The 22,553-nt window shown below is 45.9% G+C and overlaps 1 protein-coding gene across 2 annotated transcripts in view; it reads left to right on the top strand.

Annotated features, from left to right (window-relative positions):
- CYFIP1 (cytoplasmic FMR1 interacting protein 1) overlaps positions 1 to 22,553 on the top strand; it is a 94,794-nt gene that overhangs the window by 22,511 nt on the left and 49,730 nt on the right. Inside the window, exons 2-11 of one of the 2 annotated variants that reach the window (XM_068545367.1) lie at positions 5,575 to 5,697; positions 5,773 to 5,862; positions 7,097 to 7,174; positions 7,348 to 7,449; positions 8,303 to 8,484; positions 12,820 to 12,916; positions 13,017 to 13,145; positions 16,364 to 16,468; positions 18,430 to 18,521; positions 20,847 to 20,964. In XM_068545367.1, the coding sequence (XP_068401468.1) occupies positions 5,581 to 5,697; positions 5,773 to 5,862; positions 7,097 to 7,174; positions 7,348 to 7,449; positions 8,303 to 8,484; positions 12,820 to 12,916; positions 13,017 to 13,145; positions 16,364 to 16,468; positions 18,430 to 18,521; positions 20,847 to 20,964 (1,110 nt within the window). In that variant the 5' untranslated portion in view covers positions 5,575 to 5,580. The remainder of the gene's footprint in view (positions 1 to 5,574; positions 5,698 to 5,772; positions 5,863 to 7,096; positions 7,175 to 7,347; positions 7,450 to 8,302; positions 8,485 to 12,819; positions 12,917 to 13,016; positions 13,146 to 16,363; positions 16,469 to 18,429; positions 18,522 to 20,846; positions 20,965 to 22,553) is intronic. The other variant, XM_068545368.1, reaches the window with a different exon arrangement.

Raw genomic sequence — 22,553 nt, 5'->3', positions numbered from 1 at the left:
CTCCGTGAGTGACGGCAGGGCCTTGACCCATAGTCCTCATGAAGCTTAAAAGATGCTATGAAAGAATGTTCAGGGGCTTCCCTGGTGGCGCAGCGGTTGAGAGTCTGCCTGCCAATGCAGGGGACACGGGTTAGGGCCCTGCTCTGGGAGGATCCCACATGCCGCGGAGTGACTGGGCCCGTGAACCACAACTACTGAGCCTGCGCGTCTGGAGCCTGTGCTCCGCAACAAGAGAGGCCGCGACAGTGAGAGGCCCGCGCACCGCGATGAAGAGTGGCCCCCCGCTCGCCGCAACTAGAGAAAGCCCTCGCGCAGAAACGAGGACCCAACACAGCCAAAAATAAATAAATAAATAAATTCAAAAAAAAACAAAAAGAGAATTAAAAAAAATAATAATGTTCAACAACTTCAACATTTTTATGGACGTTGGAAGGGAAAAGTACCTTCTACCATCTTGTTTCTGTGAGGGATCAGAGGATTATGGATAATTTCTTTTACCTTTCTATATTTTCTGATTTATCTACAATAAATATTGCTAATTTTTTGCTCCTAATTTTTTAATTGTAGTAAAATATACATAACATATAAAATCTGCCATTTGAAACATTCACATTGTTGTACAACCATCACCACCGTCCATCTCCAGAATTTTCCCCATCTTCCCGAACTGGAACTCTATGCCCATTAGACAGTAACTCCCCAGTCACCGCTCCTCCAACCCCTTGGTAACCACCATTTTACTTTCCTTCTATGAATTTGGCTCCTCTCATGTGAGTGGAATCGTGCAGTATTTGTCCGTTTGTGACTGGCTTATTTCCCTTAGCATGTCTTCAGGGTTCATTCATGTTGTCGCATGTGTCAGAATTTCCTTCCTTATTAAGACCAGGTAATATTCCACTGTATATATAAACCACAACAAAGAAAAATGTCCTTACACATTGATTGGAAATAAGTTGAACATCTGACATTTTTCCTAGGGTGTGACCCAAGTGTGTCACGGAGGCTTTCTGCAACCCTCCTGCACCAGTTCCGTACCTGGGTTCTCCTGGACTGTCCTGGGCAGAGGTGGGGGAGGGAGGGGGTCCCGCGGGCACTGGGCAGACAGCCAGGGCGGCCAGTCGTGTGGGCTGTGTGGCTGTGCCAGGGTGGTTGGCCCGACCAGTTTTTCTCATTGACCAGCGGGGGTGGGAGGCACAGAGGTGAGGCCAAGCAGCCCCGAGGGGCCGCAAGGTCACTATGGGGCAGCCTGGCCCCTTGGAGGCCATCAGCTTTGAGGTGCCCTGTGTGGACACCACTGGGGCCCCACGCTGGCTCTGCAGGGCAGTGACCAGGATGAGGACGTGGCTCTGTGCATCCCCTGTCCCGGGTGTGTCCTTTCTTGAGCGTGTGGAATAGGAAGTTGTGATGATAGAAGGAAGTTGGTAGTGGAAGGAAAAAGTTTTCATTATTTTGAAAAATATCTGCTACATTTAAATTCGTAGTTAGCACCGTGCTGTCGGGAGGGGTGTTATGTGAACCGCCGTCAGGCCCCGTCGCTCCCTTTGTGTCTGTCCTGCGTGTCTTGCTGATCTCCTGTTGCTGGCTGAGAGCTGTTGTCTCCAGGGTGGAGTTACTTCTCCTTTCGGTGCTGTCAGCGTTTGCCTGGTTTGACGCTCTCTTGTTAGTGCATCCACCCTGAGCGTGGCTCTGTCTCCTTGCTGAATGACCTTCTGTCCTTATGCAGCCCCAGTCTTTATCCCTGGTAACTTCCTGCTCTGAAGTTGGCTTTGTCTGACACTCAAGTAGTCCAGCTTCCTTTTCTTGCACAGTTTCTCTTTCCCCCTTTTACTGTCAGCCTACCTATATCATTATGTTTGAAGTGAGTTTCTTATAGCTGGCATATTGCTGGGTCAGGAGTTTTTAAATCCATTCTGACAATCTGTGTCTTTTAATTGGTGTGTTTCAACTTGTGATAAATCTGATTATTGATATGTTTGTTGAGGTCTACCATTTCATTATTCGATTCCTGTTAGATCCCTCCCTCTCTGTCTCTCTCTCTTTTTGGCTTATAAACAATAGAAATTTATTTCTCACAGTTCTGGAGGCTAGAAGTCTGAGATTAGGGTGTCAGTGTGCCAGCATAGTCAGGTTCTAGTAAGAGCCTGTGATATTGTGATTTATAATAAGAAACATATATTTGGTCTTTGTCTGTTTCTGTCACAGAGCTCCTAAATCCAGGGAATTTCCCAAGTGATGAGAGTGACAGAGGTGTCTTGATACAGCAAACTCCCTTCAGCCACACCTGAGTTTATGTTAATGTGGCGACTTTTGGAAAGCACCTAAGGATGAGAGCTGGCTGCCAGGGGAACCAACTAGGAATAGAGAGTTGGAACTTTCAGTCCCATTCACTGACCTCTGTCACTAGTGACCAGTGATTTAGTCAGTCATGTCGGTGTAATGAAGCCTCCATAAAAACCCAAAAGGACAGGGGTTCAGAGAGCCTACAGGTTGGTGAACATGTGGAGATGCGGGGAGAGTGGTGTGCCTGGAGAAGACACGGAAGCTCATGCCCCGTCTCGCATACTTTGCCCTATGCATTTCTTTCATCTGGCTGTTCCTGAGTTATGTCCTTTATAATAAACCAGCAATCCAGTAAGTAAAATGTTTCTCTGAGGTCTGTGAGCTGCTCCAGCAAATTAATGGAACCCAAGGAGGGGGTCATTGGGACCTCCCATGCATAGCTGGTTGGTCAGAAGCACAGGTGATAACCTGGTCTTGTGATTGGCATCGCAGGGAGTGGCTGTCTTGTGGGACTGAGCCCTTAACATGCAGGTAGGTAATGTCAGAATTAAGTTGAGTTGTAGGACACCAGCTGGTGCTTGATGATGTGGGGAAACCCACACCTTGGCACTGGTTACAGAATCGGAGGGCCCTTCTCTGGATTGCAGACACCAACTGCTCATTGTGTCCTCACATGGCAGAAAGAAGGTCACAACTCTTAGGTTATTTGAATATTTTTTAGTATTCCATTAAAATTTTTTTTAAACAGTCTTTTTATGAGTTTCCTATATTGCTTTGTATAGTTTTTTTAAGTGGTTGCTTTAGGGATTACAAATACATGCTAACTTTTCAGTCTACCTGGAATCAGTATTTCACTACTTCAAGTGAAATGCAAACATCTTACACCATGTAGGTCCTTTTGCCTTCCCCCTTTATGTTATAGTTCTCGTATATACTACATTTCTATACACTGAATACTCCATCAGACAATATTTTCATTTTTGCTTTCAGCCACCAAACATCTTTTAAAGACCTCTAGAGGAAGCTGTCTACTCTGTTTACTCACTGTTTACCCTTTCTCTTGCTTTTGCTTTTGTTTTTTATGTCCCAAGTTTCCTTCTGGTATCATTTCCTTCTATTTGAAGAACTTGTGTTCGCCTGCTGTCTATGAATCCTTTTGATTTTTCTTCATCTGAGAATGTCCTTATTTCACCTTCATGACACTTCTTTTTCAACCTAAAAAGTGTCTTCTACTTCTTTAGGTCCCCCTGGTTTCCGGGGAGAGGTCCACGTTCAAATCGTGAATGTGGTCTCTAGGTCGTGAGCCACTTTTCTCGGGCTCTTTTTAAGATATTTTTTTCATTGTCTTTATTTTTCAGCGGTGTGACTGTGATGTGTCTGGGTAGGGATTTCTTTAGGTTTATCTTGTTTGGGGTCTGTTGAGCTTCTTGAATCTGCAGATCAAAGTTTTGCCACATTTGCAAAGTTTTCAGTCATGTTTTCAGCTGTTTTTCCAGCCATGCCCACTTTGCTCCCCTTCTTGCACTCTGATAAGACAGTGTTAGACTTTTTCTCTTGTCCCAAAGGTCCTCAAAGCTCTTCATTTTTTTCAATCTTTTTTCTCTCTGTCATTCAGATTAGATCATTTCTATTGCTCTGTCTTCAAGTTCACTGAATCTTTCCTCTGCTTTTAAGCTCATATGGGGAGTTTTAAAAATTTCAGTATTGTATTTTTTAGTTCTGAATTTCCATTTGGTTCTTTATATCTTTCTTTATTTATTTGCTGTCTTTCAGTTTTTTTGTTCAGTTCAGGAGTGCTATGTTTGTTTAGAGCATTTTTATAGTAGGTGCTTTAAGTCTGGTAGATAGTTGTAGCATCTGTTACTTTGGTATTGGTATCTGTTGCTCATCTTTTCCCATAGAGGTTAAGACACTACTGGTTCTTTGCTGAGTAGTTTGGATTGCAGCTGGACATTTTGGATATTATAGTATGAGACTCTGGGTCTTGTTTAAATCCTAGGAAAATGTCGGTGTTTTCATTTTAGCAGGCACACAACCTCGTTTGATTTAGGTGCGGTTCTGACCTGCCCTCTCTGGGTTACGGTTCCGTGTCAGTTCTGTCTTTGGAGCCTCAACCGTGCCATTGGATCTGCCTGTGTGTGCCTCCTGTGGCTGTCTGGGACCTGGCCGTGGTCTCAGGGCTTGGGGTGTGAGGATCAGATCCACGCATGTGCAGCTTGGGGGTGGGCCTGACATTCATGAGCAGCTTTGGGGGCTTGCTCTTCCAAGCTTCTTCCTCTCCACACTGGCCCTGGGGCTTTCCAGGGGCCTGGGGTTCCCTTGTTGGTCCTCTAACCAGTATGCCGGGGCTTTGGAAACCTGCCCTGCCGTGCACTTCCACGCCCATGCCTTGCCTGGGGCCCAGGTGCTAGGTGGAGCAACTGAGTGCTTCTTCCTTCAGTGTTCTCGTCCAGCCCGCTTGCTGCTCTCTCCATCTCAGAATGAACGTAGCTTCCCCTGTAGCTGCCCCACGCAGCCTGTCTGAGGTCGGAGCTACCCCAGGATCCTGCCGGGGGCGGAGCTGCTTGGTGTGCCCGTCTAGAGTCAGAGCTCGTCCCTGAGTCCTGTCCAGGGTCACAGCAGCACGCAGCGGAGGCAGGCTGGAGCGAGCTGACTCCTCTCTCCCGGAGCTGGCGAAGCCGTGGCGGGCGAAGTCCGTCTCTGTTGCTGTGCTTCTGTCTGGCAGCCGCAGAATCTAGGCTCTCAGGCCTCTGCCAATAGTCCTTCCCTATTTCCTTCCCTTGGCCGCCGGCCCTCACCTCAGTGGGCGCTGCAGGCCGCCCTGTATTCCTGGAGGCAGGGCTCTGGCCTCGTCCATCTCTGTCCCTAGTGTGTGGCCCTGCTTGGAGGACGCGCCTGGGAAGCGCCACTGGCGGGGAGGCACCGTCGCCCCTGGAGGCAGACGTGGTACTGGAGTAGCTGTTCCCACCTCCAGCTCAGGGAGGGGTTGCCGGGCCCTCACTGAGAGCCCTCCAGGATGGTGGCCCTGAGGTGGTAAGGTGGCAGGGGGTGACGGCACATGTGTTGGCCCATGCGCCCTACTCCGCGACCAGCAGAGGCTGTGTTGTGACTCCCCTGCTGGTGAGCCTGGAGAGAGATGCCAGACCCCAGGGATGGGCCGAGACCCCTCCGCCACCCCCAGCTCCCTGAGGAGAGGGCACAGGGGAGCAGGGCGCTAAGCACCCCACCCTGGAAGGATTGTCAGGGTGCCCCTGCCCTTCCTCATGGCCTGGGGGGCTTTGTGTTTTGTCCTAGGGCAGGATGGCAGCCCAGGTGACGCTGGAGGATGCGCTGTCCAACGTGGACCTGTTGGAAGAGCTGCCTCTGCCCGACCAGCAGCCCTGCATCGAGCCCCCGCCATCCTCACTGCTCTACCAGGTGGGTGCTGGGCGGCCGCGGGATGCGTGGCCTGTGGTGCTGACCTCTGCTTGATGGTTTTCTTCTTCCTTGCAGCCAAATTTCAACACTAATTTTGAAGACAGAAATGCATTTGTCACTGGCATTGCAAGATACATTGAACAAGCGACCGTCCATTCTAGCATGGTAACTCTGCGCGGTTTCCTCTGGGGGGATGGCATGTCTGAATAGCAAATGTCACTTTTTTTGGTATTATCCTGATAGCATACATAGTGAGGAAGAAGAGAAGAAAGTGAATGAAGTGTTTTATGTTTTTTTAAAGCACCTTTTTTTTTTTTTTTTTTAAATTATAAGAACAACATATGCTCTTTCTGAAAACCTGGCTTCTGTGGCCCAGAGAAAACCTTTGTCAGCATTTTGAGGGAACCCATTCTCCCTCTTTTATACTTGTACTCAAGCATACCAGGTACACACCCATATGGGATTTAGATTGCATAAATGAATTGCATTGTTATTATAATTATGTATTTTAATGATTTCATGAACATTTTAACATGTCATTAAAACGCACCAGATGAAGTAATTTTTAATGGCTGTCTAGTCCATTTTTTAAGTGTTCAAAATTTAACTATTTTTGCATGTTTACTTAGTTTGCCTTGATTTCTTCTAGTAAAAAATGCTGTGATGAACATCTTCCTAAATACATCATTATTCTCACTGGCTAGATCTGTAGAAATGAAGTTACTAGGTCAAAGGTTGTGAGCATTTTAAAGCATCTTAAAAACATTACCAAACTGTAGTCAACATTTTCAAGGACATCTATGCAATTTTTGCCATTTTTACCAAAGGAAATAACGTGAAAGAAGGAGTAGACACGAAAGCAGTTTTGAAATGATGGCAGTCCTCTTCCCATGGATACTCTCCCTGGATTTTAAGTGCTTTCCCTCCTCGCCCTGGGGACAGCAGAGTGTGTTAGTCTTCCTTCGGGGCCAGGAGGCTCTGTGTGGCTTGGTGGAGAGGCTGTGAGGACCCCGTGTGCATTCAGCTGCACTGCGCGTTTCCCATGTCCTCAGCTTCAGGTCTGCACTGCCAGCAGGTGGCTCGGGGCTGAGTGGAGCTGAGGTATGGCAGCTACGGCAGGTGCCCTGGGCTGTGCTGCCCCTGGGCAGAGGTGCCTGCATGTCACTGATACCCGTCTTCAGCCTGCAGAAGCCATGGGGGTGTTTGGGGTGGTCTGCAGTGTCACCAGTATCTTAGCAGCTGTTTCTTGGCACACAGGTCCCGGTGCTTTTCTGTCCCTCAAAGGGAGGGTCCTCCTGGCCTCTCCACCATGGTTTATGGCTCTAGCTGTTGGCGATTTGGCATCTCCTTTTTTATGATTATTCTGCCTGCCTTTGATTTGTCCCGTGTACCCTTGCAGAACGAGATGCTGGAGGAAGGCCAAGAGTACGCCGTCATGCTGTACACCTGGAGGAGCTGCTCTCGGGCCATCCCACAGGTGCCCCATCCCAGCCGGACCCCACCCCCCCCCCCCACTGGCCACGCCTTCATCCCTTCCAGTCATCCCCGCCCAGTCAGACCCCACCCCACCTCTGGCCTGCTCCATCCCAGCGCACTCCCCACATCCTCTCTGGGTTGAAGCCTCTCTATGTCATGTTTGTTTTCTCCCAGGTGAAATGTAATGAACAGCCTAACAGAGTGGAAATTTATGAGAAAACCGTGGAGGTCCTTGAGCCTGAGGTCACAAAACTGATGAATTTTATGTACTTCCAGGTAAAACAGTGAAATAATCCTAGGGGTTTAGAGCAGAGGAGTGAGATGGTGGCACCATCTACTAATTAAACAAAGTGCATGTAAATTCAAGCGATCACAATAGCTCTGAGACCAAAGGGAACTAAGCCTTAGACAGTCCAAAGCGTTACTGGCCCTTTCAGAATAAATGCTGTTTCTGGGTTTCACTTCTCTTCTCCCCTCGAGAGTGAATTTGTAGTTCCTGCACGAAGACTGCTTTCTGTCAGTACACTTACACGCTTACACTTTCGATTCATCTAGTTTTCGGGTGTTTTCCCCCCACTGTCCACTCTGGTGGGCTTTGCCCTGGCCTTGGCTCCTTCTGGCCCTTGGGTTAAGCAGAGTGGCCACAGGGAGGGGATTTGCTGGCTTTTTTAAAGACATAGTTTAGAAATGTGTGAAAGTTTTTATCATAGAATCCTTTAGCAAAGGGAGAAGATAGAACTTCTTAGGTGATGAATTTTTGTTTTATCTTAAAAGTTGTCAGGTGGAAATTCTCCCACCCCCTTTTTCAATTCTAAAAGCTAAAGCAGTCTGCTTTACAGACATTCTGTTGGAGCATTTTGCTCAGTAACTTTGCTGGAATAATCAACAAAATTCTTTTACTTTGGGGACATAGTTGGTAAAGTGCAAAGTTGATGATGGTTGTTACAGAGCAAAGGCACGTGGAAATCACTTTCTAGCAACACGTCTCTTTACCCGAGCTGTAAACATGCACTCGTTGGTTGGGTGTTTCATCAGCGAGTAACGTGACTCTGGACCCTGTGATTGGAGCTGGGCCTGGGGTTGGCCCGTCCCTGAAAGCCGCGTTTCTGCCCCCGCTTCCTCTGCGCAGAGAAACGCCATCGAGCGTTTTTGTGGGGAGGTGAGGCGCCTGTGTCATGCGGAGAGAAGGAAGGACTTCGTGTCCGAAGCCTACCTGATCACCCTGGGCAAGTTCATCAACATGTTTGCCGTGCTGGACGAGCTGAAGAACATGAAGTGCAGCGTGAAGAATGACCACTCGGCCTACAAGAGGTGATGAGCGCGCCTGGGACTCAGGGCCGGGCTCCCGAGCGCCCTCGCGTGCAGGGTGCAGTGCCCACGAGGGCCAGTCTCGGCCGGCCGGAAGTGTTGTCCAGGGCGGACCGCCGGCGCTGCGAGGCGTTCTTGTAGGCTTTGGGGGTGGGGCGGGGGCGGGGCGGGGCGGGCCCTGGGCTCTCAGCACCCTGGAGGACAGACGTGCGCGAGAGCAGTGCTGTGCTCCGAGCCCATATGGGGGCGGCGGGTACGTGGGCGCTGACGCGCTGAGCGTGTCATCCAGGGGGCCGGAGGCTCCACGCCTGCTGGGGCCGCCGCTGCTGGTCGCTGGCTGGCTGGTGGGCATCCCCGGCAGGCGGGCACCGTCACCGCAGTGGGCACAGCTGGCCCCGGCACCCACAGGGCTCCCCAGACCAGTCGTCCTCCAGACCGGTTTTCTTTTCGAATGTGGACAACTTCTGGAGAAGAGAATTAGAAAAGGTGGGCACGGCTCGGCGCTGCGTCTGCGACACTGAGTGTGTTGGTGGCAGGTAGAGCGGAGCCGCTGTCTTCTAACCGACTCTCTAGAAAGTCTGCGCCTGGGACTGTTAAAACAGGTTGGCTGGAATGAGATGCTGACTTCTGTTTCCTTTGCTAGACAAGGAATCTTAGCTATAAAATTAAATTAGAAGAGATTTTATTTTGTGTCTGAATAGGCTGTGGTTTCATTTGTAGGGGAAGAAAAAGAATTTTTCCTCTGCCCTTTTAGGTTCTTGCCTGAGTACCGCCTTTAAGAAAACAGAGATTAATAGGAGAAAAACAAATATAATTTCATTTCATGAGTATGGGGGTCCCAAGATATGAGACCCAAAGAAGTGACCAAAGGAGGCAGTGTTTATACCTTTTGTTTTTGTTTTTGTTTTTGTTTGGCCACACTTGGCAGCATGTGGGATCTTAGTTCCCCGACCAGGGATTGAACCCGAGCCCCCTGTAGTGGGAGTGCCACTGGACTGCCAGGGAAGTCCCAGCGTTTATACCTTTGACACAAAGAAAAAACAAATTTGTGAAGAACTGACAAGACAAAGAAGTTTGAGTTGGGGTGGCCAGTGAGTGAGGAGGTCGGAAGGTCAGCTCACACGGCTGTCTAAGCCTTGAACGCCCCGTCTCTGGTGATGACGATGTCTCCCGACCTCCTGGTGCAGGGAGGGGACCTTTCATGTGAGAGGTTTGTTTCCTGCTTTCAGGGACACAGAGGAGGTCAGAATGCCCTGCTGTGGCTGTTTCTTAAGTAACTTTAATTCTGAATAATTCAGTATGCCACAGTGGCATATTTGGGGGCGGCCTACCCTGACCCCCAACACGTACCTAAAATCGTGCAACTATTGCTGTGTCTTTAAAATGAAAGCGACTTGAGATGAGGCATGAAACAGATTTGAGGAGGGGGTGGCACTGGAAGTTGAGCTAGATCTCCCAGACTTTAAGCCTCATTCGTGTGAAATAAGTTCAGGCGTTCCATGCATCACCTAGAGTTAGCTCTGCACGGAAGCCTAGATCTTCAGAACGACAAAATCTTTTGAATTGTCCTGTTAACTCCACTCCGGAAGGAAAGTCTGGAGTTGTCTCCATTTGATGCCAGTTCTGTGGGATTCCAAGTGCGTGTGACTCTTGGTGGAGTGTAGGGGCTTCTGAACTTCCCAGCTCAGGAGAGCAACTTCTGCTCCTAATGGCACAAATCACTTGTCGGGTGATTTGGAACAGTTTTCTTAGCCTTCCTGACTCTATCAGGGAAGTGGGGAGGTGGACAGCCCCAGTGGTTTTAAATTTTAAAAAGGTTTCTTTTCTCCCTCTCTCTCTTAACAGGAGCACCTTTATTTCAAAGCCCAGTCTGGAAAATAGTTTAAAGATGGGGCTGCTCTGTGGAAGGCCCCCGGGCACCCCCTTCAGAAGTTGCCCAGTGTGTTTGCTACCCCCTAGGCTCCCCTAAGCACAGAAGAGGGCCTGGGCACCCCTCACCCTTCCAGCAGCCTCTTCCTGTGACCTATGTTTGGGATCCCCTGTTGGTTGGTTCACTTTCCCAGACAATAACCTCCACTTCTCCCTAGCCCTCACACTCCCACACTCAACACACTTTTTATTTGCACCCAGCTGGTAGTTACAACCTTTTCTGAGTGTAAATGCCAGATGACCCATATAGTCATGGTGAGGCTTAAGGAAAATAAAAGCAGGTATTCTTGGTCCCTTCCTTAGTTTCCACTCCTGCAGCTTCAACACCCACTCAAATCAGTACAGTAAAGTGAACACTTAAAAAAGAATGTAAACATATCAGTTTATACTGTTTCACTGTATATAATTTTTAAAAATTTACAGAAGTAAGCAAGATTGCAGATTATTTCTCACCTGAAAAGTTCTGACGTAGATGGTCTGCAGCTGAGGGGGTTCCACAGTGTTCAGGAACCAGAGCTCCTGCTGTCTTCATTTATTGCCTTGTGGCCCAGGATGGCTGCTTGAACTCTAGCTGTTATCTCTGCATTCCAGTCAGCAGGAAGGAAGGAGCATTGAAGGGCCCACAATATTGCTTATAAGTAAACTTTCAAGTGCCTTACAAAGTTTTGCATTATATCTCATGGCTCAGCAGTTGGTCACAGCGTGGAGATGAGAATGAGGCACATTGCTGCACCACAGAAATTCAGGGTTTATTCTGAAGCAGGAAGGGAAGGAAATGACAGTTGGGGTAGGTTACCAGTCTTTGCCATGAAAGCTTTTCTTTAGTAAAACCCCAGAAGTTCTAGGTTGCACAGACAGGTCCTTATGTGGGCAGTTTCCACTAAACTTTTTTGGGGAAGCCCTAGGTGTGCAGAATCCTCATATGTGCTTTCACCCTCTTTGCAAAAACTAGAGACTCAGCCCGTGTTGCACAGGATTTGTTGGACCTCCGTGTACAGGTCCTTCTGTGTCCACCATTCCCTTGTCAGCCCCATGGGGTAGGTCATAGAGCTATTGTTTTTCACAGGTATGGTAAGTGAGAGTCAGGAGAGTTCAGGAGGTGTGGTATTGATTTATAATAAGAAATATATATTCATCCCCATTTCTGACACAGAACTCTTAAAACCCTTAGAATTTCCTGTGATAAAAGCAATAAAGTTTCTTTTGTTATGTAGATGTGGTGACTTTGGAAAGCCTCTAGTTACCCTAAGGATGGGGGCTGGTCACCAGAGGAATCAACTCTGTAACTACAGGTTTGGAAATTTCAGATCTACCCTCCTAATCTCAGGGAGGAGAGAGGGGTTAGAGGTTGAATCCATTGCCAATGTCCAGTGATCTAATCAAGCATGTTTATGTGAGGAATCCTCCATAAAAACGCCAAAGGACAGGGTTCGGAGAGCTTCCAGGTTGGTGAACATGTGGAGGTTTCTGGGGGAGTGGTGCTTGGAGAGGGCATAGAAGCCCCAACCCCCCCTTTCCCCATATGTACCTCTTCCATTTGGCTGTTCTGAGTTATATCCTTTCATAATGAATTGTTAATCTAGTATATAAAATGTTTTCTCAGTTCTGTGAGCTGCTCTAACAAATTAATCGAACCCAAAGAAGGGGTTATTGGGACCGCCAATCTGTAGCTGGTTGGCCAGGAGCCCAGTGACAACGTGTACCTCCAGCTGGTGTCTGAAGCGGGGGGATGATATGGCAGTCTTGTGGGACTGAACTCTTAACCTGTGGGGTCTGATGCTATCTTCAGTCAGTGTCAGAATTGTAACACCACTGGCAACTGGTGCTAGAGAATTGCTTGGTGGTGTGGGAAAACCCAGCCCTCATGTTAGACTTGGTACCGGATCTTTAGGTTTGTCCAAGATGGAGCTGCAAATTGGTGGTGGAATCAGGATTCTGTCTCAGACCTTTGGCACCAGAACTATGCGTGGTGTGGTCCCTGACTGGTGGGAAGTTTGGCTGCCCAAAAGTTTCCCAGCAGAGAACCTAAACAGTGTTGGCTGTCTTTGTCACTCAGCTCTGGAAGTCATAGAGGGAGTGTCATCCTTTCTCAGACTTGGGGACAGGGAGCCCAGGGGAGAGGCCAATGTGTAGGTGCCCTTCAGGAAGGCCTGTGAGAAGCGCTGCCACATCTCTGAGGAAGTCTATCAGCTATGGACAGTAGGGTCATGAGCTATCCAGGTTGCAAAGAGACTTACCTGGAGTTCAGAGGAGAAGCTGGAGGAGGCTGAAATTGTAACCGGCATCTAAGATGCACATTTCTACAGATAACTGTAGCGAGAGTAAAGTAATTTTGATATTCCCAGGCTGTTTTTCTTTAAAGTCATTAAGCATGTTGGTTGATTAACCCTTTTTTTTCCCCTTTCATAGGGCTGCTCAGTTTTTACGTAAAATGGCAGATCCACAGTCCATCCAGGAATCACAGAATCTGTCCATGTTCCTGGCCAACCACAACAAGATCACACAAGTAATTCCCACTCTTGCCGCTCTGGCTGATGGGGCGCATCACTGGGGGGCTGAGGGGCGGAGAGCGGTCAGTGACACAGGTGTCTCACTCTGTGTTTCAGTCTCTGCAGCAGCAGCTCGAAGTGATTTCTGGCTATGAAGAGCTCTTAGCAGACATTGTGAATCTGTGTGTGGACTACTATGAGAACAGGATGTACTTGACGCCCAGTGAGAAACACATGCTTCTCAAAGTACGTGTGTTGAGGGTAGGCTGCCAACAGCACCGTGAGATAGGGGCAGCCCTGCTTTCATGAATAGGCTGCACTCTACGATCGTTTGGCCAACCTTTCCTCTCATGCTTGTGTGTGTGTATGTGTGTGTGTGTGTGTGTGCGTGCACACGCATATATAGCACCCTCCACCCTACATGCAGTTTGCCCTACAAGTCCTTGATGCATTCCCGCGAGTGTGTTCCAAGCTTGACCCCAGTGCCAGGTAGATCACATGCCCATCCCTGGAGAAGGTGCTCGTGGGTGAGGAGTCCCTGGTCAAGGGCCTTTCTCAGTATAAAGCTTGTAGCAGGGGTTATACCGGATTCTACGTGGTAAGGATGTAATTCCTAGAAATTTAGTATACTGTGTCACCATGATTATAGTAGACTTTTGTTGGTCAAGAAACATGCCATTTACCATATTCCTCATTATTATTCTGTTTCAAACTGGGGAGGTTTTCAATGACGTTTCTCACTGGGAAGATGAGAAGGCGGTTTTTTTTTTTTTTCAAACAAAAGTTTAATAACTTGTACATGGGAGAGACCCAGGAAAACTGAGTAACTCCAAGAAGATGCTTCTGCCAGTCTCTTCACTCTGCTCTCTACCTTCATGGAGGGCAGCTCTGGGGGACCCTGTTCTGGGTGTCCTGCTGACCCGAAGCCCTCCGTGCAAGTGGGCCCATCTCCAATACTTCTTCCCTGCTGGAGAGCAGCACGGAGGGAGCAGAGCAAGAGGACACTGTCCAGTGGAGTGCTTTGTGGCAGTGGAAACATTCTGTTTGCACCTACCTGGTGCAAGAGCCCCCGGCCATAAGTGCTTATGGAAATCCACATATAGTATTGCCTTGTGCTTGATGAGAAGTGGAGCTGATGTGTGCACCTGGAAGAGGACACAAGAAATGACATAAAATAGCTTCATGTGAAGGGATAGCTATTAATTTCTGAGGGACTTTTAAAAATGCTTTTTACCAAAACTAGAAATATTAAAATTACAAAAGGAAAAATCTCATTGGTAAAGGCAAATATAGAGTAAAGGTAGTAGATCAGCTACTTACAAAGCTAGTAGCAAGGTTAAAAGACAAAAGTAGTAAAATCATCTATATTCATAATAAGTAGTTAAGGGATACACAAAACAAAAAGATGTAAAATATGATGTCAGAAACATTAAGCGTTGGTGGGGAGTAAAAATGCACGGTTATTAGAATGAGTCTGAACTTGAGATCGTAAAATAATATATATATATATGATCATATATAACCATATATATATATATATATATATGGCTATATATCAACCTCATAATGACCACAATCAAAAATTTATAATAGATACACAAAAAAGAGAAAGGAATCTAAACATAAAACTAAAGATAGTCATCAAATCACAAGGGAAGAGAGCAAAGGAAGAAGAAAGGAACTCTAAAAAAAAAAACCCAGAAAACAATTAATAAAATGGCAGATGGAAATATCTATTGTGTTTTGGGGATTGGAAAAATTAACATTGTTAAAATAACCATACTACCCAAGGCAATCTACAGTTTCGGTGCAACCCCTAACAAAATACCAATGGCATTTTTCACAGAACTAGAACAAATAATTCTATCATTTGTATGGAAACCAAAAAGACCCTAAATCGTCAAAACAAATCTTGAGAAAGAACAAAACTGGAGGTATCACATTCCCTGATTTCAAACTACACCACAAAGCTACAGTAATGAAAACAGGAAGGTATGGCACAAAAACAGACATATAGATCAGTGGAACAGAGAGCTCAGAAATAAACCCACACTTAAATGGGCACTTAATCCATGACAAAGGAGGCAAGAACACGTGACAGGGAAAAGACAGCCTCTTCAATAAGTGCTGTTGGTAAAACTGGACGGCTACTTGCAAAAGGATCAACCTGGACTACTCTCTCACACCATATACAAAAATAAACTCAAAATGGGTTAAAGATTTAAATGTTAAGACCTGAAACCATAAAACTCCTAGAAGAAAACATGTATTTTGGATCTGTCTCCTCAGGAAAGGGAAACAAAGGTGCAAATAAACAAATGGGACTGCATCAAACTAAAAAGCTTTTGCACAGTGAAGGAAACTATCAAAATGAAAAGGTCACCTACTGAATGGAGAAGACATTTGCAAACGGTATATTCAGTAAAGCTTTAATATCCAAGATATACGAAGAACTTGTACAACTCAATATCAAAAAAAAATTCAGTTTAAAAATGGGCAGAGGATCTAAATAGGCATTTTTTCCAAAGAAGACATTTTTTCCAAAGAAGACGAAGTACAGGCGAGGATGTGGAGAAAAGGGATCCCTGGTGAACGCTGGTGGGAATGTAAATTGCTGCAGCCACTAGAAAACAGTTTGCTGGTTCTTCTACAATTACCATAGGATCCAGCAATTCCACTTCTGGATGTTTATGTGAAGAAAAGAAAAAGATATATGCACACCAGTGTTCATTGCAGCAGCATTGTTAACAATAGTCAAGACACAAAAGCAACCAAAGTGTAACATTGATAGATGCATAGGAAAATTTTATATAAATAAATAAATAAATAAATCAATAAATAAATCAATAAATAAATAAATAATGGAATACTATTCAGCCCTAAAAAAAGAATGAAATCTTGCCATTTGTGATAACATGAATGGACCTAGAGGGTATTATGCTAAGTGAAATAAGTCAGACAGAGAAAGACAAATACCATATGATTTCACTTATATGTGGAATCTAAAAAACAAAACAAATGAACAAGCATAAAATAGAAACTGACTCATAGATACAGAGAACAAACAGGAGGTTCCTAGTGGAGTTATTGGGGGGGGGCTGGTGAATGAAATAGGTGAGATTAAGAGGTACAGACTTCCAACTACAAAATAAATGAGTCACTAGGATGAAATGTACTCCGTTGGAAATATAGTCATTAATATTGTAATATCTTTGCGTGGTGACAGATGGTAACTAGACTTATCGTAGTGATCATTTTTTAATGTGTAGAAATATCAAATCATTATGTTGTGCTCCTGGAACTAACATAGTGTTGTAGGTCAACTATACTTAAATTTTTTAAAAAAGTGCTTTTTGAAAGAAGAATGAATTGTCATTTCTAAGTTATGAACTGTAGCAGTATAAGCGTTTATGGGTAATTAAACTTGCAGGTCTGAGCTTTATGTGCCATTTTGTGATTTGCAGGTCATGGGGTTTGGTCTGTACTTGATGGATGGGAGTGTCAGCAACATTTATAAACTAGATGCCAAGAAAAGAATAAACTTATCCAAAATCGACAAGTACTTCAAGGTGAGTTACAGTTTCTAGGTAAACCTTTTTATTGAAGTGTATGCAGTTTGAGCTTTAGGAGGTCAAGCTCTGTGGCTTTGCTCTGTGCTGGGAAATGCAGCGGTGGCAGGTGGGTGGGTAGGTGGAGGTAGACTGTCTCCTACCCTGTACCGGATTTGCCTGGGCTTGAACCTTGTCTAACAGAACGGTGACATGTGTACTCTTTTGTGTCTGGCTGCCCCCACTCACTTTGTTTGTCAGATCGTCCCTGTGGGAGCCTGCAACTGCAGTTTTTACATTTTCATTGTGGTGTAGCACTGCATTTTATCCCTTCTGTCGCGATGAACATGAGATTGTTTCTGGATTTTGGCTTGTCCGAACAGTGCTGCTCTGATTCGTGCACATCTATGCACATTTCTGTTGGATGAATACCCAGTGGTGGATTGGGTATTCATCCAATAGAATGAACATTTTCAGTGTAGTAGATACAGCCTCACAACTCTCCCACATGGCTGTGCTGACTTGCATCACCACCAGCGGTGATTCCACATCATGGCCATCACTTGGCTCTGTCATTTTTGGCGGAGGAGGGGGGGCGTCCTGAAGGGTGTGTACGTATGTCCTTGTGATTTTATTGGCTACTGTTTCCTTGTGGTTTACTTGATGTTTCCCTGATGGCTTTTCACAGTATTATTAGTCTTTTGTGTGTTCTCTTTGTGAAGTGTCCTTTCAAGTCTCTCATTCTTTTTTTCCCCTGTTGATTTGTAGTTCTTTATGTATTCTGGGTATGTGTCCTTTGTCAGATACATGTGTTCTAAAATACATGCATTTCCCCTATGTGGCTCTTTTTTTTCACTTTCTTGAAGAGTCTTTGGTGAACTGAGGTTCCTAATTTTAATGTGGTCCAATATATCAATCTTTGATGTCCACTTTAAGAAATCTTTGATAAAGCAGGCTCTCGAGAATTTTCTTTTGCGATACCTTCTAGAAGCATCACCATTTCTTTTCCATCTAGATCTATAATGCCCCTGGAACTGGCCATGTGTATGCTGTGAGGTAGGGGCTTGACATTTTTGGATTTTTTTTCCTCTTATGGATATCCAGTTGACTCTGTCCAATTATTACAAAGACCGTTTCCCCCGCATTGCTCTGAGGAGTCACCTGTGTTATAAAGCAGGTGTCTGTATGTGTGTGACTCTGCCTTAAGTTCTCTGCTCTGCCCCACTGGTCTGCACCTGCGCTCCAGGGCCATGCTGGCTTTAGTTGCTGTAGGTTTCCAGCAGGTCTACTTACCAGTCTCCAAGTTATGTTCTTCACAATTGTCTTGAGTATTGTCCCTCCATCTTTTGAAATACGTTTTAGAATTGACTTGCTGATTTACACATACACACACACACATATACACAGAAAACCCATAAACCATTTTTCCTCTTGGAATATTATTTGGGATTCCGTTGAATCTATAGATCAATTTAGGGAGAATTGATATTTTTAAAATACCGTGTCTTCCAATACATGAACCTAATGTATTTCTGTATTCACTTAGAATTTTAAAAATTTCTCTAGAATTCTTGGTATTGTTTTTGTCTAGAAGCCTTGCACATATTTTGTTAGATTTAATAATATATACTTTTTATTTATTTTTCGATGCTATTGTAATTTTTTTCTCTTTAGATTTTTGTTTTCTAATTGTTCCTAGTATATAGAAATACAGTTGATTTTTTTTTTTTTATGACCATGGATCTAGCAACAAGGTAGGTTAATTTTAATATTTGAATTAGTTTTATGAGAGTTGGTTAACTTTTATTTTGTTCTTCTTAAAGTGAACGTAGAAGTTGTTTACAACTTTTTTGCAGTAAGTGATTTGTAGAGATAGCATTCAACCCACAGTAATTATTAGCATTATTCATTCTTCTTGCGATTGTATTTGGTGACTAAACATATTTACTGACCCTGGGATTTTTTTTATTCTTTGAATGCAGCAGCTCCAGGTGGTTCCGCTGTTCGGGGACATGCAAATAGAACTGGCAAGATACATCAAGACCAGCGCCCACTATGAGGAAAATAAATCTCGGTAGGCAGAGAGTGAGCTGTCCAGTTAGAGCATTCTGCAGTGTTCTCACTGTGGTTCCTAACACTCCACTTATCTATCCAGAGATGCCACCTTTGACATTTTCAACCACGTGGAACCGAATGCGTGATATGGTAGCCTTTTCCACGAGTGGATGTTTGCATTTAAATTCATTTACAAATGCAATTTATTTCCTTAGTAGGATAGCCACATTTCAAATATTTAATAGTTAGGGTCTACTGTTTTGGTCAGCACAGATATAGAACTTTTCCATCATCCCAAAGAGTTCTGTTAGTGCTGGCCACAAGTACGGAAGTATAACCAAATGCTCTGGGTGCTTATAAAAGCTTAACAGCAGCCTGCTGGGGAGCGGCTGGATGTTTACGTGTAACTTACAGAGGGTACAGAGCTATCACCCAAGGACCCAACCAGGCCAGGCCCAAGGTCTCTGTGGTTGAGAATGGTCTTTATAGTTTTAAAGAGTTTTTTTTAAGGTGATGGCTCTATGGCTGATGTGTGACAGAGACCGTGTAGCCCCCAAATCCTAAAGCATTTACTTTCCGGACCTGTCCTGAGAAAGATGGCCAATCCCTGTCATAAAGCATCTGCAGCTCACAGGTAGAAATGATAATAAATACACAGTACTTTTTATTGCAGCTTCCACATAGCCACTTGAGTTTCAGAGGATGCTTTAGTTGACTTTTGCCAAACACGTGGTCTCCATTCAGCCATGGTTTTGAAAAATACAGTTGCACCTCAGTCTGGTTACTCAAAGGTAAACAGTCTTTTTCTGTGAAGACCAAATTGTAAACACATTAGGCCTTTCTGGCCACATGTGTCACATACTCTTTTTTGTTGTTGTTTTTTAAACGACTTTTTAAAACTGTAAAAACCATTTTGTGTGGCTCTATGGCCATGCAAAAGGTGGTCGCATTGGGCCCATGTTGTATGTAGTTTGCCAGCCTCTGTGCCAGCTTGTTTCCTAACACATCTGCCATTAAATCTGATATGTGATCACCTTCCTATAAATTACATTCACTAATCTCTCTTCACTTCAGCATCAACTTGAGCTCTGATTTGGAGGGTGTGCTGATTTCCATGGTATAAATGGAAATGCCTGAGTTTAAGTTAACAATGTACAACTCACCTCCTACCCTAACAAACACAGTCAGATCCAGATCATAAGTAACTGTAAAATCAGTAAGAGAATCAGGAAACAAGGAGTTTTGCATACTTTCTTTATTTTTAATATGATCTGTTGTAAGTCGGCGGCCATTATTACCAATTAGATTCTGTGTTTCACAGCCACCAAGGCAGGTGCCTGAGCGTGCAACAATCAGCTCCAAGAGCTCAGCCCAATGGCATAGCACCTATGTCTGGCCGCAGGGGGTGGGCGCAGAGTGGGCAGATGTTGACATCGGGCTCTGGGCTCCTTGCCTCTCCTGAGGTGGACATGCTGTCTGGGGCCTGCAGGGGAGGCCAGTGTGTTTAAGGTGGACCCTGGCAGAGGGCCTGGGCCTTGTGTGCTTACTGCACACTCAGGGAGCTGCCTTTGCTAATGCCGTAATCATCACGTAATCCTGTAGTAAAATCAGAAAGTTAAAAAGTGATGCTGCTTGAGATAGTGTACTGATGACCTTGAAAACTGGTACTCTGAATCCTTTCCTTCTAGCAAAGGGGACCAACTTGTTAAAACATGGTGTGAGTTGGTGCTGAGTGCGAGGGAACCGAGGGAACCGCTCTGAGCCCAAAGCAAGGCCCGTGCTTTCTGCCCAAGAAGCCCAACAGATTTAATTCTTGATACATGTTTTTCCACCACATTGACTGTATCCGTTTGCTGCTGAAATGGTGTGTTGTGCACATAGTTAGTTATAGCAACACTGTCTAATTTCCAAGTCTCTCATTAAGGATAACTTTTGTCCCTGAGTCCTTGGCTGACTTGTTTTGTACTATAGCTGTGTTTTCGTATGTGAGTAATAAGGAAATATTAGTTCCTGCCTACTCTGCAGTAATCTGTCAAGGGACCCTGCAAGGGTGTTGCAGTGTCCTGAATTCAGCAATACCTTTCAGCTTTGTGGAAAGTAGTTTGCCGATTAAGGAGAAATTACGGTTCCTTTTCCAGAATATAGACATGAGAAGGTAGGACGCAGCCCTGACACAGGGAGATGAGGCAGGCCCGGCTCTGTTTCCATGCGGAGAATTCCACGTTTCCTCTGCACGTCTACCTCTTTGCTGCAGTGGGGCTCCCGGGGTGGTAGGCGGGCCTGCTGTGCATGTGCCCGCAGCCAGTCGCCTGTCAGGTAACGCATGCTCCCCCTTTACCACCAGATGGACGTGCACGTCCTCCGGCAGCAGCCCACAGTACAACATCTGCGAGCAGATGGTACAGATCCGGGAGGACCACATGCGCTTCATCTCGGAGCTGGCGCGCTATAGCAACAGCGAGGTGAGTGGCCTCTGCCTGCAGAGCACACCCGGGAACACAGGGTCCAGTGTGGCCTTTGTATTCTCTGCACCCAAATACCACCATTGATCACTTTGAGAAACATAGTTTAGCACTGTGTGCTTAAAAAGCACTGTATAATCAGTGCTTTTGGATGAGGCAGGGCAAATATAATGGAGTTTGTTTGGATCTGTTCAGCTGTACAAAAAGCATCTTCTTTTTTCAGAAAAACGTTAACACGGGGCTGAGGACTGAGGTGAGACCATGAATTAAGTGCATTTCCTAGTGTAGTTCCATGGTTCCAAGCTGCTAGGAGAGGGGTGGGGGGAGTGGAGGACGTCAGGAACAGAAGGGGTGGTTCTGACTTGCGCCCCTTTCGTGTCTAGAGGGAGGAAGTGCAGGAGCCTCCGAGTCGGTGGGCAGATGCGTCAAGAGCCCAGAGGAGACCTGGAGTTGGGTGCTGGAGGAAGCGGGGTCTCTTCGGCCGTGGGCCTTGTTAATTCCTTCCGGCTTTGCAGCTGGGTTCTCTGTGTCCTTGCTTGGGCCGGCCACATTCCCCACACCTGCCCCAAGCCTGGCTCCACGCCATGCCGCCCGCGCGTGGGGTGGGTGGGACAGGGGTCCAAGCGAGGAGGAGCAGCTGCGGAGCGTCATTTCTCACGTCTTAGGGGACCGGACACCGAGGTCAGGGTCAGAGCGGCGGTCAGTGCCGTAGATGCTGCAGATGGTCTAGAGGGACCTGGGGACTTGGGGCCACATGCGCAGGTCTGGTTTTTGAGATCGTGGTACCTTAGGGTTCTCAGGAGGCCCATTACATTTGGGGGGAGCAACTCTGTTGGTCCGGCTCATTGCAGGGCAATGAGCACTCCATCCCTCACCCCCAAGCACTTGGCGTCATGTAACCAAAATGACTGAATGACAGCCCAAATGCTTGGGGCCTGTCGCCTCCTTGCAGAGCCCAGGTGGGCGGCCGCCTCTCCATGAGGCAGCGTTAGCTCACCCCTCTGCAGAGGCCAGTGCAGCCTGAAGAGTAGAGATGGGGACCAGTCCCCAGGACTTCATGATTTAGTTGTGAACTGAGTTCATGAGATGCTCTCAAACAACACAGAGCTGGTTTCTACCTTTCCAAATAGGAGCACTTGACAGCATGCATGGTTCCTGTGTGCCTTCTGGGGTCTGCTGTCGTGCCTTGATGATCAGATGATGGTTTTAATAAGAGGAAAAAGATCCACCTTTGAAAGCTTTGCTCAGTTTATTTTTAAACAGATTTATGAAGACATAATCCACATACCAGACAATTCTCTGATTTAAATTATACAATCCAAAGGTTTTTAGTCCATTTCTGAACATTTTCATCATCTCCCAGAGCAACTCTGCACCCATAGCAGTCCCTCCCCATTCCCCTTCCTTCTAGCACGTGGCAATCTACCTTCTATCTATGGATTAGCCTACTGGACATTTTATATAAATGGAATCATATAATATGTGCTCCTTGGTGACTGGCTTTTTTCATTTGACATTGTATTTTCAAGGTTCATCCATGTTATAGCATGTATCAATAATTTTATGGCTTATTTATAATATTTATAATA

This window comes from Eschrichtius robustus, chromosome 5, assembly GCF_028021215.1.
Source record: "Eschrichtius robustus isolate mEscRob2 chromosome 5, mEscRob2.pri, whole genome shotgun sequence".
In the NCBI taxonomy this organism is placed as follows: domain Eukaryota; kingdom Metazoa; phylum Chordata; class Mammalia; order Artiodactyla; family Eschrichtiidae; genus Eschrichtius; species Eschrichtius robustus.
Note: the sequence above shows the minus strand (reverse complement) of the source record. Positions and strands in the feature narration are given on the sequence as shown.